The 18,615-nt window shown below is 36.7% G+C and overlaps 1 protein-coding gene across 3 annotated transcripts in view; it reads right to left on the bottom strand.

The window, feature by feature from the left end:
• Window positions 1-18,615, bottom strand: part of CENPI (centromere protein I) — a 63,576-nt gene that overhangs the window by 41,604 nt on the left and 3,357 nt on the right. For all 3 annotated transcript variants that reach the window (XM_044763980.2, XM_044763981.2, XM_044763979.2), the window contains exons 4-7: window positions 10,957-11,075; window positions 10,565-10,672; window positions 3,990-4,038; window positions 3,673-3,719 (exon numbers count right to left, since the gene is read on the bottom strand). In XM_044763980.2, coding sequence (XP_044619915.1) covers window positions 3,673-3,719; window positions 3,990-4,038; window positions 10,565-10,672; window positions 10,957-11,075 — 323 coding nt within the window. The remainder of the gene's footprint in view (window positions 1-3,672; window positions 3,720-3,989; window positions 4,039-10,564; window positions 10,673-10,956; window positions 11,076-18,615) is intronic.

Raw genomic sequence — 18,615 nt, 5'->3', positions numbered from 1 at the left:
CTATTTTATCTCCTTCTCTGCCCATGCCTTAGGCTTACCAGTTATACCTGCTAGCATGGCTTACTCTCACTGGCAGCATACTCAGGACTCAAAGTTTACTCATTCTTGATTTGGACAGCAAGATGAGAGGATGAATAGGGAAGCCAAGAAAACAGAGCAAAGGAATTAGTAATACCTTCTCATCAAAATTCCTGGAAAACTAACTGGGAAATCTAACAACTGGTATGTGGTAGTCAAGCAACTTGATATAAATGAAACAAATCTTAACAAAAACATTAGTTTCACAACGACAGAAGTTATTACTGCTGGATACCTGTTTGAGATATCTGGCTATTCAGAGAAAGCACACCACTAAAATGAATTCCAAGGAAGTAACCAAATTGTTTTATCATATTACAATTTTGTTGAATCAAATACTGTACACAAAATAAGGAAGGCAGAAACTGGGGCTAAGAAATACAGTATTCCTATTTTATAATAGCTTCTTGAAATTAAATTTGTTATTAAAAAAATCAAAATGATCCAGTTTATCTATGCTGAAACATCTTCTGATCTCTGTATTCACTATCAATTAGTATCAGAGTGTTTTCTTTGAGTCAGAATGGTTTTTGGTAGAGCAAATATTTAGTAGTGGAGAGACCTTTAGAACTTATTGTCTAGTTAACTAAATCTATCTTTGTTGTTAAAAAGTTAACATTCTTGGGGCCAGCCCAGTGGTGTAGTAGCTAAGTTCACAGCATCACTTCAGCAGCCCCAGGGTTTGCAGGTTCGGATCCTGGGCATGGACCTGCACACCACTCATCAAGCCACGCTGTGGCAGCATCCCACATACAAAATAGAGGAAGACTGGCACAGATCTTAGCTCAGGGACAATCTTCCTCAAGCAAAAAGAGGAAGACTGGCACAGATGTTAGCTCAGGGATAATATTCCTCATTAAAAAAAAGTCTCTATTCTCTTTTTTTTAAGGAAACTTTCACTTAAACATGGCATATTGAACATATCTGTTTAACTCTGGGTCCTCCCAAAGCTCCACTAAAAAGTAAAGGAATGAAAAAGGCATGAAGCACAAGTTCAAAGAGAACAAGTGAGGAGACAAAGCAAATGAGAGATCTCAACAAGATTTTGGAACCTAGAATGAAGATCAACAAATAGTAACCAACTTAGCAGAACATAGAAAATGAACCCTAGCGCAACAACAGAAAAAGCCTCAAAAGCAGCAGATTCATGCTTGAGAATTCCCAGAGAGGCTCAGGAATTTAAGGAACCAGATATCTCTGAAAAGTGGAGGTCCAGGAGGAACAGAAAACAGGAGGATTGTTGAAAGCCTACGCAGGAAGCAGTTAGAACTCCAAATTCCTTCACTCATTGGCAAACATCAAGGTTCTACTCTCTGAAGATGAAGCTGGACTCGGACAGCAGGCACAGTTGAGAAAGGGTACCAGGATCTTTCTCCATCCCTTTTCCACGGCTTATGTCCCAGAGTGCTGGTCGCCAGGTTTACACCCCTGTGACAGTTAATTATATGTGTCAACTTGGCTAGGCCACGGGGTGCCTAGATATTTGGTCAAACATTATTCTGGGTGTTTCTGTGAGAGTGTTTTGCATGAGATTAACATTTAAATTGTTGGACTTTGAGTAAAGCAGATTGCCTTCCATAATGTAGGTGGGCCTCATTCAAACAGTTGAAGGCCTATACAGAACAAAAAGACCAGCCTCCCCCAAATAAGAGAGAATTCTCCAGCAGACTGCCTTCAGACTTCATCTACAACGCTGGCTCTTCCTGGTTCTACAGCAGACTGCCTTCGGACTCAAACTGGAACATCAGCTCTCCTGAGTCTCCAGCTTGGTGGCCTACCCTGCAGATTTTAGACTTGTTAGCCTCCATAATCATGTGAGCCATTCCTTATAATAAATCTTTCTACATATATACACACATCCTATTGGTTCTGCTTCTCTCGAGAAGCCTGACTAATACAACTCCCAGGTGGGAAACAGGAGAATTTCTCTCTGGGAAAAGTAACACAGTCCTCTGGGAGGCTCTGCAGTGAAACATCAAGATCTCTCAATGAACAAGTCCTGCTCACACACACAAGTCTCCAATCACCATTTTAGTGCTTTACTATTAAATATGAACAAACAAGGTTTGCCAAGCATTTGAGAAAAGCCTCTACCATGAAAGGCCAAACAAACTAAAGAATAGAACTCTGAGGAAACAGAGACAAAGCTGGGAACAGAAAAAACAAAAATCACAGTCCGAGTCACACAGGCTCATGCTGGTGGAGGGACAATCCCAGAAACCATCTTCACCAACCCTTAGGACGAGACCTAACTCCTCCTTCCTGTTCCAAAGATTGCTCTCAACAGGGCCTGTGCATGTCAGATAACACGCCTGCTCTACTTCCCACCATTCATGCTCGCTACCAGCAAGACAATTTCTATGTTTTGTTTCCTTCCACGAATCAGGAGTTATGGGGCAAGGTAGAGGGGCTACCTGCCTGTACAGGGTATTAGAAATTCACAGATCCAATATATTCACTCACATGTCTTGATTACGACTGTTATCATTACACAGGTTCAGTTACATGTGAGCATGGCTATGTCTTCTTGGTTTGATACCATTGGACTTGACCAAATTCATCAAAATCCAGCTAATCAAAACAATTTTATGAATGCATCTTTATGTATTATATAGAATGTTAATAATGAAGCCATACATTTAATGTCTAGGTTTAAAATTTGTAGAGGATCATGTACTAAATCTTTTCTTTTCACTTGAACATACACTGTTGTTTCAGTTAATATAAATCAGCAAGATTTACATTATTTATGGTGAGAAGTTTCTTATTCTGTTGAAATGTTTTGCCATTAACATGGAAAAATGTAGATCTTTTTCACAATTTCTGTTAACGTGAAATAAAACTCAATTTAGACAAAAACATTATCATTAATATCCTCATAAGAGCTAAGAGAAGATATGGCAGCCATAAAACTAAAACAGGAAGCTATAAAACAAGATCAGTCATCGAACTGTGCTAACAGGAAGCCTCACACTGGAAAAGCACAAATGTGCACGTGTTTGTGTTTTTCCTGAAATGTGAGTGCCCTCAGGTAGGTTATGCAGGCTCAGCAGCTAGGCACAGTGCTACAACTTCCTACGGTTTTATACCCAAAGCCTCACAGACTTCTGTCACCTGGCAGGCAGAGTGGAAGTAACAATGCAAGAGAGCTGTTAAGGACAAGAGATAATGGTCAGGGAATATACTGAAGTTTAAGTATTCAGAAAAGAATGTTTTCCTACATCATATCCATAAAAAAAACTGGTCACTTTAATAGTCATTTTTGACTACTCCCTGGCACTTATTTTCCAGCCATACCAACCAAGTTCCCTGAACAATTTTTGCTAATTGACATCTACATGTCTTTGCTCATGCTGTTCCCTCTCCCCGAGTGCCCTTCTCTTCCTTCTTGGCCTAGTTAAATCCGATTCATCCCTTAAAATTCCTCACAAGCATCACCACTCCTCCTTGACCCGAGTCTGATTCTAATTTTTTCCTTTGTTGACTGAGCTTCCCAGACAATAAGTTCCTTGAAGATAATGACTCATTTGATTTTATACCACCAAAGCCTAGCACAGAGTACACTGGCCAGTTTTAGGTCTTTTCGGTACTCACCATTTTGGCCTGAAGATCAAGCAGTTTTCTCACACGAAATGGTTTGACTAGAAAAGGTAAAGGAAAGAGGTACTATGTATGTGGTTCAGAATAAAAAGGAACCATGTGGTTCACATAGCTTCTTCTTACAATGCATCAAGAATATAAACACCCTGTTCAGTTAAGCCATTAAGCAGATGCCCTTAGATAAAACTACCAAAAAGCAATCCCCACAAATTCCTGTCACAGAACTAATGCTAATAGTTAACTTTATAAAGGCTAACACAAATGCTAATGCCACAGAGTGAACGTCCTACAACTGGAATCAAAATACTCACCATTCTCTTTTTTGGTAAGTAAATATAACAAATGGCAGACATAAGGGCACTGTTAAAATATAAAAATAAAAAAAAGAGAAATGACAATATATCTTGAACAGCAGCAACACATTTTCCTCAAATATCAGTCTTATACTGATTAAGTAAAAAGACTTCAAGACTTCAGTGAACAACAGTTTTACAAAGCTTCTCTTTTTCATACTACATAGTAGTGATTAAAAAAATGATGGTTTTAATTGGCATTTCATTATGCCATTTTAAATGTTATTTTTGGAATATAAAAACACTGCAGACAATTTGAAAAAACAGAAAAACATCCTTCTACCTAAGAAAAATCCATGTATTCCTTACAGTAGTCCACATTTATTAAGATACAAACTTAAAATTTTTATCCTGTTTTTCCACTTAAAAGCATTTTCCCATGTTTGGTCTTCAAAATGATCACTTTCTATGATCTTAATATTCTGAGAGCGGACAGACCATAATTTAATTAACCATTTAGCCCTCAGTTTGGCAAATAGCACACACAATAAATTTGTTACTTAAATTACTGAATGATTGGTGCCCTTATACCATTTCATTTTGAGTGTCCACTTTTTGAGATTTTATTCTAGATCAGGGGTCAGCAAACTACAGTCCGCCTGTTCTTGTAAACCAAGTTTATTAGAACACAGCCACATTCATTCATTTATGTATTGTCTATAGCTGCTTTCTCACTACAACAGCGGAACTAGAGGAAGATGGCACGGATGTTCGCTCAGGGCCAGTCCTCCTCGGCAAAAAGAGGAGAATTGGCAGCAGTTAGCTCAGGGCTAATCTTCCTCAAAAATAAATAAATAAATAAATAAAAAGCCCATTACATGCTAACATAAATGACATATTTTATGAAAAATAACTATTTTCCAATGAAAGAAAAATAGTAAGAAAAGTGACATTGTTTTACATTTTACGTTATATATGAATGTTAAAATAGGTACGATAATACCTAAAAGAACACACACAGAATGTGTAACTTCCAAATAAGAGTGGGGGAAAATCACAATCAATCCAAAATAAAAGGGATAGAGGGAATCAGAAAAAAGTAGATCATTTAGAAACCTCAAAATAAGATACTTGAGTTTATTTCTACTATATCAGTAATTACTACAAAGGTAAACTAATTCTCCAGATGAAAGCAAATGCCCATCAACCTGGAAGTAAAAATAAAGTCCAATTACATGCTACTTAAAAGAGGCATGTAAGACATCAAGGCAAAAAAAGATTAAAAAAAACAAAGATGAAAATATACCAAGCAACTACTAGCCAAAATAAAGCCAGGGTAGCAATGTCAATATTAGACAAAATAGACCAAAACAAAAAGCATTTCTAATAACAAAGACTGACTCCATGATAAAAGGTTTGATTCACCAGGATGATAGGAAAACTATAATCACGTATACACCTAATATTACACTCAAAAAATATGAAGCAAAAATTGACAGAACTTTAAGAAAAAACTGACAAATCTGCCTTCATAGTGGGAGATTTTCAACTTATCTCACTCAGTAATTTGACAGATGAGCAGTGATCACAACAAATGCATAAAAATACAGAAAATTTCAATTCCAATAACCTTCATTCCCTCACTCTACTTCAACAACTCACCCTCTGGTCACTCTGAACCTTATCATCACATTGAACCATCACCCTCCTGAAATCGTAAATTCCAATGCTACAACTTCCTATCATTCCACCTTTTAATCCCAATACATGACTTAAATGTCACCAGGGCATCCTGAAACTCTACTGCATGTGCTCTCAATCTGCCCTCTTCTGTCTTTACCTTCTTCCCTTTTCTCTCTAGATCTCCTGGTCCATTAGCTCAATTACTTCCTTGCCTCCTTGCCTGACCTTGGAGAAATCACCTACCCTTGTATATTAATAACATCACAAACTCATGCTCTCTAACTTCATCTGGGCCTCCAAAACTTGTGTCTCTAATCAGCTCCTATTCCCATTTCCATCAGGAACTATTTCAAAATTTATACTCTCTCCTCAAACATAATATTCTGTCTTTCCCTCCTCACTCTCAGCAGAAGACCTTGCATCCTACTTAAGCGAAAAATTGAAAAAGAAAAACCACCAAGACCACTGGGCAGGAATTCCCTCAATTGTGTCCCTTACTAAGCCACAAACTTATTAGCATCAGCACCCATCCTTTTTGCTTATTGTCAGGAGAGGTATCACTCTTCCTATTGAAAAATTCCTATAACTTTAACCCTGATCCCAAAATAATATGCCTTGATACCTCTCCTCTATACCCCCATAGAACCTTCTGGATATTATCATACGATTTATCACACTGTACTTATCTTTTCCCCTACTACACATATAAAGATCCTCAAGGCTCGACCTCTTATTAGGTAGCTTACTTTAGCAAAGTTACTTAACTTTTCCATGCCTCAGTTATCTTATTCCTAAAATGGGAATGATATAATTTCCCATAAATCCTGGTTCCAGTCATGTGACCCTGCATAATTATTTGACTTCTCTGTGCCTCAGATTCCTCATCTCTAAAATGGTGATAAAAGTGTATACCTCGTAAGATTGTAAAAGGTTTAAATGGGTTAAAAACACATTTTATCTGGTATGTACTTTACACTTACAGCACATTTCAGTTTGGCCTAGTCACATTTCTAGTGCTCACTAGTCACAGGAGGTTAATGGCTACAGTATTGGAGAGCACAAGTACAGAACATAGTAGGTGCTCAATAAATGTCTTTTTTAGAATACTGATGTAAGAATAAAAAGAACTTTCAGACCCCCCCCAGCAACAGAAAAACAAATACTTTACACGGTCTAACACTTCCTTTATTTACATTTTAACATCTCTGAAAACAGGACTAATCCTGTAATCAATGTCATATGAGTTTTAATGGCAGCACTCTTTTGTAACGATTCATAAGATAACGATGTATCTTACAACTGATAGCATCTTAGAGTTGATGAAATACTGCATATATAAAGCACCTAGTGCCTGGAATATAAGCCTCACATAAATTCACTATTATGTCTTATTCATATTTGTATTTCCAATACCGGTTCAATGGCCAGCATAGTATGTAGTTGATAAATGTTCACTGAGTGAATTTCTACAGATCGTCTTGTAAACTCAACTCTGTACATGTAAATCCAAATATATTATATTCCTTCCAGAACCATCTCCTTTTCACAAATTCCCTTTTATTGTCAAAGGTACCACGGTTCTGAGTCATGCTGACTTACAAACTCAGATCTTCATCTCTTGACCCTTCCTTTAATTCAATTTAGGTACCAGTCATGTCAAGTCTTCCTTTACAACTCCCCCTAAAATGTGTCCTTTCAATTTTTCCTTCTCCTTACCACCCTCTTAGTCTAGGACAGCGCTTCTCAAACTTTTTGGTCTCAGGATCCTTTAAATTCTTAAAAATTAGAGGACTCCAAAGAGCTTTTGTTTATCTGGATTAGATCTATTGCTATTCACCATATTGGAAATTAAACCTGAGAAATTTTAAAATGTTTATTAATTCATTAAAAAAATAATAAACCCGGGGCCAGCCCCATGGCCAAGTGGTTAAAAGTTCCACGCACTCGGCTTCAGTGGCCTGAATTCGCAGGTTTGGATCCCAGGCGTGGACCTACTCCACTCATCAGCCACACTGTGGAGGCATTCCACATACAAAGTAGAGGAAACCTGCCACAGATGTTAGTTCAAGGCTAATCTTCTTCAAGCAAAAAAAGAAGAAGATTGGCAACAGATGTCAGCTCAGGGTGAATCTTCCTCACCAAAAAATAAAAAATAAGTAATAATAACAAGAAACCCATTATATGCTAACAAATGACATATTTTACGAATAACAGCTATATTTTCCAAACCAAAAAAAATGACTAGAGTGACATAGCTTTACATTTCTACAAACTTCTTTAACATTTGACGTTAGAATATAGTTAGATTATCTGCTTTTGCATTAAATCTGTTAAGAGATGTTGTTTTGATTAAAGGACATGAAGAAAATCCAGTCTCACACAGATACACAGTTGGAAAAGGGAAGAAAAATTAAACTTTTCAGAAAACTGTGGATGTGACTCTTTGAGACTATACCCAAACTTGGTAAGTGGTAGTCTCTTAAGGGTTAGCTGCAATGTGGAATCCGAGATCTTATCAATAAACTCTGTACTGTGTTCCATTAAAATTCATTGATGTATCTGCACTCTGAATGGATCTTTCACCCAGGCATAATTTTATAACATCATACTTGGTCATCTGGAAAATACTGGTTCACTGAGTGATACTGAGCTTCCAAATATTGAGAGATTTCATTACACAATATTTAAAAATCACATTCTGCCAATCTCATCAGAAAAGTCTATAAGTATTGAGAAGCTGTCAGGCTCACAGTGGCAGCTAAAAATTTTCCAAACTTGTAAGTTTTGCTCGAAAGCTCGAATTTTATCATTGGCAACAGATATTGCCAGTTGTTTTCTTTGAAATGATAGGCTCACTTTGTTTACTTTCAAGAAAACATCTGCCAAATACCAAAGTCTGAATAACCATAGTTTATATGTCATTCTTTCAAGTAATAATAGGATTCCACATAAAAAGCAGCTAGTTTAGCTCGCAACTCAATCACACAAGTGCTTTTCCTCAGAACAACTATTGTACTTTCGGATGCAGGAGGACTTGATGTGTACTTCCCATTTCATCACATACAATATTAAAGACTCTCAAAGGTAGAAATTTTTTAAAGATTGGCAGCTGAGCTAACATCTGTTGCCAATCTTTTTTTTTTATTTCTTCTCCCCAAAGCCCCCTGGTACATAGTTATGTATTTTTAGTTGTGGGTCCTTCTAGTTGTGGCATGTGGGACACTGCCTTAGCATGGCCTGATGAGCGGTGTGATGTCCGCACCCAGGATCTGAACCAGCAAGACCCTAGGCCACCAAAGTGGAGCGTGTGAACTTAACCACTCAGCCACGGGGCCAGCCCCCATTTGGGACACTCTTAAGTGAAACCAGCATTTCTGTTTTTTTACTGCAGTGAAGAATACAATGACCAATAACACAGTTTGGCCCCACTACCCTGATTCATGCTAAGGCACCAGCAGTTTTATCCACCATTGCTTCAGCATCATCAGTGCAAATGCCAACACAGTGAAAATAGCAGACATCTTGATATTGCTATGAAAATAATCTTGACCGCTCAGACCTCCTGAACAGGTCTCAGGGAGCCTTAGGGGTCCATCCACAGACCATATTTGAGAATTGCTAGTCTAGGACTTGATCATGTTATACCAGGATTATTCTGTTAGTCTGCTAACTAATCATCCTGACTCAAGCCTCTCTCCTAATTCAGTGTTTGGCACTACCAGATACAACTTCCTACAATCCTGCTTTCAACACATTCTGCCCAAAATTTTTGACTGATTTCCCAACTGGATAGAAGATAAGGTTCAAATTCCTTAGCATCACATTCAAAGAACTCCACCATCTTTCCTCACCCAACTTTTTCCACCTCACCACCCACCACCACCTGAAACCACAAGTAATGAAGACAGTCTGATCAAAGTCTCCTGAAACACAATTTACACACCTTGCAACTCTGCTTGAAATATTCCTATCATTTCAAACATCATTTCCTTTTACCAAATCTCAAATCCTATTCAATCCTCAAGACCCAGGTCAATGCCCACATACTTTATGATGCTTTTTCTAATCACTCTGGTTTACAGTGCTCTCTTCCTTCCTGGAAATATCACAGCAATTATTATCTTCACATTATCATATATTGTCTTTGATAATTTAACTTGAGTTGTTATTTAACTTTAAGTGCTTTCCTTAATGCCCAACTGGATTCTAAGTCCCTGGAATACAGAAACTCTCATATAGCTTTGAATCTTCTACAGCGCCTAGTACAATGCAACAAACAGATTAGAAACGTCAATTTTTAAAAGTGAAATCAGTGAAGGAATTCCCTGCCCAAAGGCAAGAGGAATTTGGTTAGATGAATGGTTCACATGGTCTGTGAACTACTGATGGTCCTTGAAAATCTTCCAGGTGGATGGATTGATTTCTTAGAGTTATTAATGTTTTCAATGGGAATAATTATACTAGTTAATCAAAATCAGTCCACTGGCATCTCAAGAAAAGCAAAAAGCAATCCTCTCCCTCTCATTAATTCTGATGAGGTTTTTGCAGTGTTAATCAAGAAAATGTAGAATAAGTGACCCAAAGGACCCTGCTGAAGTGGTTTAAAAGGGAAAAGATGGCAATCGCTGCTCTAGATCAGTAGAGACTCCAACGTGGATCAATTCTATCTGTAACATTTTATTTCCTTAAAAGAAGATATAAAGCAACTATGGTAAAATTTCATATTTGTTAAACTGAGAGACAGATGCAACGGTGTTTGTTGTGTTATTCTTTAAACTTTTCTATGTTTGATATATTTTAAAATAAGTAAGGAGAAACACATTGTGTGGCACTTTGAAGCACATACGTTACGTCAATATACAAGCACGTACCATTTGATCGATGCATGATACCGTCCAATTTTTACTTACCAGTGCATCATCCTGCAATGAAGCAAAAAAGAAGCCATACAGCAAGTTAATTTGCTCCTTGTGATCGATGAAGTCAAACATTGCAACCAGCCAACGATAAAAAAGTACCTATCGAGAGACAAAACGCTTATCTTTAGAGAAATATAACTGGCACAGAAGAGTTTAATTTCCCCCTCAGGGCTGTTTTAGAAGCCTCTAGCACAAAATAGGATAATAGGTTTTATTTCTCAGTAAAAATTTCTGTTTGAACAGAGTTCTTGCATCAAGCTATATTGCTCTAAAACTACAGGCTTTGCACAAAAGGCCACTGCCATTACTCCATAAGTGGCTCTTCCTTGCCAGCCCTTAAGTGGTTCTGAAGGACTTATAATCAAAGTGTTTAAAAAGATTACCTTGGTGTTACCAGAACATCTGCCAACACAAAGCCAGGAGACCGCCTTAACCACAGAATCTTCTGATATTAGAGTTGCTGGAATCATGCACTTCAATATCTGAGTGCTTACAGCACTCCCTGGAAAGCAGACAAACTCTAAATTAAACTACCTTTTAGTATCCCAATTGTTCCCTTACTATTTTTCGCTTTTGGTCCTAAAAATCTCACTTTATATTGAAGACAATAAAAAACAGTGAGTAATATTTGATATGTCTTATCATCATTATAAAACATAGTTCAAAACAAAAATGTACCTTAATTTCTAATATAAATTATAAAGCATAATTCTTTGGCTCTAATATTTCTATTTAAAAGGAAGGATGCATACAGGGTTTCTTTTTGAGCTGATGAAAATGTTTGGGAATTAAGAGAGTGGTGATGGTTACACAATGCTGTGAATATGCTAAAAAAACACAAAACCTAGGGCCGGCCCTGTGGCCGAGTGGTTAAGTTTGCACGTTCTGCTTCGGCAGCCCAGGGTTTCGCCAGTTCGAATCCTGGGTGCGGACATGGCACCGTTCATCAAGCCATGCTGAGGTGGCATCCCACATGCCACAACTAGAAGGACCTACAACTAAAAATACGCAACTATGTACCCGAGGGGCTTTGGGAGAAAAAAGGAGGAAAAAGAAACACAAAACCTGAATTTACACTTTAAAAGGGTGAATTTTATGGTCTGTGAATTATACCTCAAAAGAAAAGTCTTTTACTCACAGAAAAATTTCAAGGATGATATTTTTTTGTTGTTATTTTTTAATGGCATGATCGATTCTGATTTATCTAAAGCTACTGACAGACATCTTGCATGAGCTGCTTTTAAGAATAAGTAAATAATTTGTATTCTTCATACCCCCCAAAAAAGTGGGGAGGATAGTAGAATGGAACAGTTATCCTTGGAACTAGCTGGCAGTAATATCATTCTATACTGGTCCAATCTTTCCATCATACTCTCTCAGCTTCCATGGTATTCTTCCATCTGGTAACAGAAGTGATATTGAAATTGTTTTGCGCACATCTTACATCAACTTCTGATTAAGGCATCAAGAATTAAATATATATTTCATAAATTTTTTTTTATATTTAAACATTGTTTTACTTGCATTATATTGTGGTGATCACAACTATTCACTGAAAAAACACTGTTCTCAATTTCTCATGCAAGTAGAATTCTCAAAAACATCTTGGATACACATGCCTCTAACCACTGTTTGACATGTGTGACAGTGTGGTGATCACATCCATCCAGTATAATAACACTGTTCTCAACCTCTCTGGCAAGCATCAATCTTAGAAACATCTTCTACCTGTCTTTAAACAGTGTTTTATATATGCACTCTAGCATAGCGATCACATCCTTTCGCCGAAAAAAAAAATGTCCTTAATTTTGCCTGCAAGTGGCATTCTCAGAAACTTATGTCTTGTCTTTCTTCCCAAGAAGTTGAAGACTTTTATTTTTTTTAAATAAAAATTGTATATATTTAAGATGTACAACATGATGATATGATATACATATACATAGTGAACTGATTACTACAGTCAAGCTGATTAACATATTATCTTCTCACATGGTTACCATTTTTGGTGTTGTCAAAACACCTGAAATCTACTCTCTCAGCAAATTTGTAGTATTTACTACAGGATTATTAACTATAGTCATCATGCTGTACATTAGATCTCTAGATTTTTTCATCCTACATAACTACAACAATATACCTCATCAATTTCTACCCCCATCATTCTGTGGAAAAGAAAGAAAGTGGTGATGACAGGCAAGAAATCACAAGAATAAAAATCTCTGCTTCCTACTTTTGTGGTTTCTTGTTGGTATTTCTCTTTTCTCCCTGACTCCCATCCCCTAATCCTTCTAAAGTTTAAAACAGTCTGACCACTAACAATTTACACATGTACCAAATTCAAAGGGGGAATTCAATACAGACTCTATTCTTACCTTCCAGGGAATTTTAATTAATTCCTAAAGAGTCTAAAGTCCCTTCATCCCTAATTATGATGACATTTCTAGCACACTTGCCCCTGAATATGCATTTCAATTTAGCAAAAGAGCTACATGTAAAGATCTAGTAGTGATGGGGGATATATAGAAACAACTAAAAGGGAGAAAAGCAATTTAGGAGGCCACATTTGACATCACCAAATTCCAGCTCAATAGAAAAATGAAGTTAGACTAGAAAGCCAGAGATTACTTTAACAATTGGACATACAAGTTTCCGAGTCTGAGGCATGCATTTTGAAAGAGGCATGCACTTGCCACAAGACCTGGCAAACATCAGGAAAACCTTCTAACTATTAATTTCTGAGATACCAAAAAACAAAAGAGAAATTCCAAAATAGAAAACACCTGTACATTTTATACATGTTTTAAGGGAAGAGGGGAGAAACAGAATTGTTCTTGATAGACAGTGATTGGTTAAACACAGTTTCCTGGAAAGATATTAGAACTAAACAATCTGAAACCACTTACAAGAAAAGCAAATTTTATTAGGTCAAATTTAACTGTAGGAAAACACAGAGAATTAACCAGGTAAAGTATAGAACTAAAACACCTGGGAGTCATACACTGAATTTGGCTAGTAATGTGTTGCTGCTTTAAAACACACACACACCCCTGCAAACATGATGCTAGGGTATACACAAGAAGCTCAACACGCAAGGGCAAGGAAATAGTATATAAAGCATCCAGTTTTGATAGCTGTCTTAATTTTCAAAAATAAAACCAAAAGTAGAAAACCCAGTAGCAGCGTGGTGTAGTATAAACACTAGAAGGGGAGTTAGGAGATCTGAGTTCCCCCATTCTAGTTCTGACATTAAGCAAGTCTCTTTAACCATTCTGGCCTCAGTTTCCTCACCCTTAAAATTAGGATGTTCAGGGTTTAAATTCCTTCCAAGTCTGAATTTGTTATAAACATAAGAAGTTATATATGAACCTCACAGTAACCACAAAGCAAAAACTTATAGTAAATACACAAAAGAAAGTGAGAAAGGAATCTAAAGGTAACACTAAAGAAAGCCATCAAACCACAAGGGAAGAGAAGAAGAAAGGAACAGAAAGAAACTATGAAAATAGCCAGAAAACAATTAACTAAATGGCAATAAGCACATACCTATCAATAATTACTTTAAAGGTACATGAACTAAATTCTCCAACCAAAAGACAAAGAGTGGCTGAATGGATAAAAAAAACAAGACCCATATATATGCTGCCTACAAGAAACTCACTTTAAAAGGACACACACACTGAAAATGAAGGGATGGAGAAAGAGATTCCATGTAAATGGAAATGAAAAGAAAGCTTGTGAAGTTATACTCATAACAAATGAAACACTTTAAAACAAAAACTGTAATAAAAGACAAAGATGGGCACTACATAATGATAAAGGGGCCAACCCAGCAAGAAGACATAACATTTATAAATATATGTGCACCCAATAAGAAGCACCAAGATATATAAAGCAAATATTAACGGGCGTAAAGAGAGAAATTGATAGCAATACAATAATAATAGGGGACTTTAAAACCCCACTTACATCAATGGATAGATCATGCAGACAGAAAATAAGCAAACATCAGCTTTAAATAACACATTAGACCAGGTGGACTTAATAGTTATATACAGGACATTCCATCTAAAAGCAACAGAATAAACATTCTTCTCAAGTGCACATGGAACATTCTCTAGGATAGATCACATTTTAGGCCACCAAACAAGTCTCAATAAATTCAAGAAGACTGAAATTATACCAAGCATCTTCTCCAACCACAATGGTATGAAACCATAAATCAATAACAAGAAGAAAACAGGAAAACTCACAAAAGTATGGAGATTAAATAACACGCTACTAAACAACCAGTGAGTCATTGAAGAAAGCAAAGAAGACATAAAAAAAACACCTGGAGACAAATGAAAACAGAAATATGACATAGCAAAATCTTTTGGACACAGCAAAACCAGTCCTAAGAGGCAAGTGCATTGCAATACAAGCCTTCCTCAAGAAACAATAAAAATCTCAAATAAACAATCTATCTTTACACCTAAGGAGCTAGAAGAAGAATAAATGAAGCTCAAAGTCAGTAGAAAGAAGGAAACAATAAAGATTAGAGTGGAATTAAACAATATAGAGACAAAAGAAAAAGACAATAGAAAAGATCAATGAAGACCTGGTTCTTTGGGGCTGGCCCGGTGGTGCAGCAGTTAAGTGTGCACGTTCCACTTCAGCAGCCCGGAGTTTGCCGGTTCGGATCCCGGTGCGGACACAGCACCGCTTGGCAAGCCATGCTGTGGCAGGTGTCCCACATATAAAGTAGAGGAAGATGGGCATGGATGTTAGCTCAGGGCCAGTCTTCCTCAGCAAAAAGAGGATTGGCAGCAGACATTAGCTCAGGGCTAATCTTCCTCAAAAAAAAAAAAATGACCTGGTTCTTTGAAAAAATAAACAAAATTGACAAACCTTTAATTAGACCAACCAAGAAAAAAAGAGAGGGTGCTAATAAAAAAGGCAGAAATGAAAGAGGAGAAGTTACAACTGATATCAAAGAAATACAAAGGATCATAAGAGACTACTATGAAAAAATTATATGCCAACAAATCAGACAATTTGGAAGAAACAAATTCCTAGAAACATATAATCTTTCAAGACTAAATCGTAAAGAAATAGAAAATCTGAATAGACCAATTACTAGTAAAGAAATTGAATCAGTGATCAAAACCTTCCCAAAAAACAGAAGTCCAGGACCAGATGGCTTCACTGGTGAATTCTACCAAACATGCAAATAAGATTTAATACCTATCCTTCTCAAATTACTCCAAAAAATTGAAGAAGAGGGAAAGGCAGCATTGCCCTGATACCAATACCAGACAAGGACACCATGAAGAAAGAAAATTACAGGCCAACATAATTGATGAACATAGATGCAAAACTCTTCAACAAAATATTAGCAAACCGAATTCAACAGTACATTAAATGGATCATATATCATGATCAAGTGGGATTTAATCCAGGGATGCAAGGATGGTTGAACACCTACAAATCAATCAATGTGATACACCACATAAACAAAAGATAAAAATCATACGATCATCCGAATAGATGCAGAAAAAGCATTTCACAAAATTCAACATCCATTTGTGATAAAAACTCTCCAAAAAGTAGGTAAAGGAGGAATATACCTAAACATAATAAAGACCATATGTGACAAATCCACAGCTAACATCATACTCAATGGTGAAAAGCTAAAAGCTTTTCTTCTAAGATCAGGAACAAGACAAGGATGTCCACTTTCGCCACTTTTATTCAACATAATATCAGAAGTTCTAGCCACAACAATTAGTCAAGAAAAAGAAAAGGCATCTAAATTAGAAAGGAAGAAGTAAACTGTCACTATTTGCAGATGACATGATATTATATATAGAAAACTCTACAGACTTCTCCAAAAAACTGTTAGAACTAGTAAATGAATCCAGAAAAGTAGCAGGATACAAAATAAATTTACAGAAATCTGTGGCATTTCTATACACTAAAAACAAAGTACCAGAAAGAGAAATTACGAAACCAATCCCATTTACAATTGCATCAAGGAGAATAAAATACCTAGGAATAAATTTAACCAAAGAGGTGAAGGACCTGTATACTGAAAACTACAGGACACTGATGAAAGAAATTGAAGAACACACAAATGAATGGAAAGATATTCCACGCTCATGAATTGGACAAATTAATATAGTTAAAATGTCCATACTACCCAAAGTAATCTACAGTTTCAGTGCAATCCCTATCAAAATTCCAACGGCATTTTTCACAGAACTAGAACAAATAATTCTAAAATTTGTATAGAATCACAAAATATCTCAAATAGTCAAACCAATCTTGAAAAAGAACAACAAAGCTGGAGGTATCACACCCTCTGATTTCAAACTATACTACAAAGCTATAGTAATCAAAACAATACGAGATTGGCATAAAAACACACACAGATCAATGGAATAGAACTGAGAGAGCAAAACTAAACCCACACATATGGATAATTCGTTTTCGACAAAGGAACCAAGAACATACAATGGAGAACGGAGGACAATCTCTTCAATAAATGGTGTTGGGAAAACTGGACAGCCACATGCAAAAGAATGAAACTTGATCACTATTTTACACCATACACAAAAATTAACTCAAAATGGATTAAAGACTTGAATGTAAGACCTGAAATCATAAAATTCCTAGAAGAAAACATAGGCAGTAAGCTCCTTGACGTCGGTCTCAGCATTATTTTCTTGGATATGACTCCAAAGGCGAAAAAACAAAAGCAAAAATAAACAAATGTGACCACATCAAACTAAAAAGCTTCTGCACAGTTAAGGAAACCATCATCAAAACAAAAAGGCAACCTACTAAATAGGAGAAGATATTTGCGAATCATATCTGAAAAGGGGTTAATATCCAAAATATATGAAGAACTCATACAACTCAACAACAAAAAAACAAACACTCCGGGGCCGGCCCCGTGTCTGAGTGGTTAAGTTTGCACGCTCCGCTTCGGCGGCACAGGGTTTCGCTAGTTCAGATCTTGGGCACGGACACGGCACTGCTCATTAGGCCACGTTGAGGCAGCATCCCACATACCACAACTAGAAGGACCTACAACTAAAATATACAACTATGTACTTGGGGCATTTGGGGAGAAAAAGCAGGAAAAAAAAAACACTCCAATTAAAAAACGGACAGAGGAACTGAATAGACATTTTTCCAAAGAAAACATACAGATGGCCAACAGGAACAAGAAAAGATGTTCAACACCCCTAATTATTAGGGAAATGCAAATCAAAACCACAGTAAGATATCACCTCACACTTGTTAGAATGGCTATTAAAAAAAAAACAAGAAATAAGTGTTGGAGAGGATGTGGAGAAAAGGGAACCCTCGTACACTGCTGGTGGGAATGTAAATTGGTACAGCCACTATGAAAAACAGTATGGAGATTTCTCAAAAATTAAAAACAGAACTACTATATGATCCAGCTGTTCCACTTCTGGATATTTATCTGAAGAATATAAAAACATTAATTCAAAAAGATATATGCACCCCTATGTTGACTGCAGCATTATTTACAATAGCCAAGATATGGAAACAACCTAAGTGTCCATCGATGGATGAATGGATAAAGAAGAGGTGGTATATATACACAATGGACTATTACTCAGCCATAAAAAGAATGAAGTCTTGTCATTCGCAACAACATGGATAGACCTTGAGAGCATTATACTAAATGAAACAGGTCAGAGAAAGACAAATACTCTATGATTTCACTCATATGTGGAATCTAAAAAAACAAAACAATGAAACAAAACAAAAACAAACTGATAGATACAGAGAACAGACTGGTGGTTATCAGAGGGGAAGGAGGCTGGGGGTAGGTGAAACGGGTGAAGGGGGTCACTTGTAACTGTATAGTGATGGATGGTAGCTAAACTTTTGGTGGTGATCACTTTGTAGCATATACAGATGTCGAATTATAATGTTGTACACCTGAAACTTACATAATATTATATACCAATTTTACCTAAAAAAAAAAAACTAACAGCAAACTGATGACAAATATATGCCCTTGACAT

This window comes from Equus asinus, chromosome X (genome assembly GCF_041296235.1).
Source record: "Equus asinus isolate D_3611 breed Donkey chromosome X, EquAss-T2T_v2, whole genome shotgun sequence".
Taxonomy (NCBI): domain Eukaryota; kingdom Metazoa; phylum Chordata; class Mammalia; order Perissodactyla; family Equidae; genus Equus; species Equus asinus.
The sequence above is the reverse complement of the archived record's forward strand: the minus strand, read 5'-3'. Positions and strand labels throughout refer to the sequence as shown.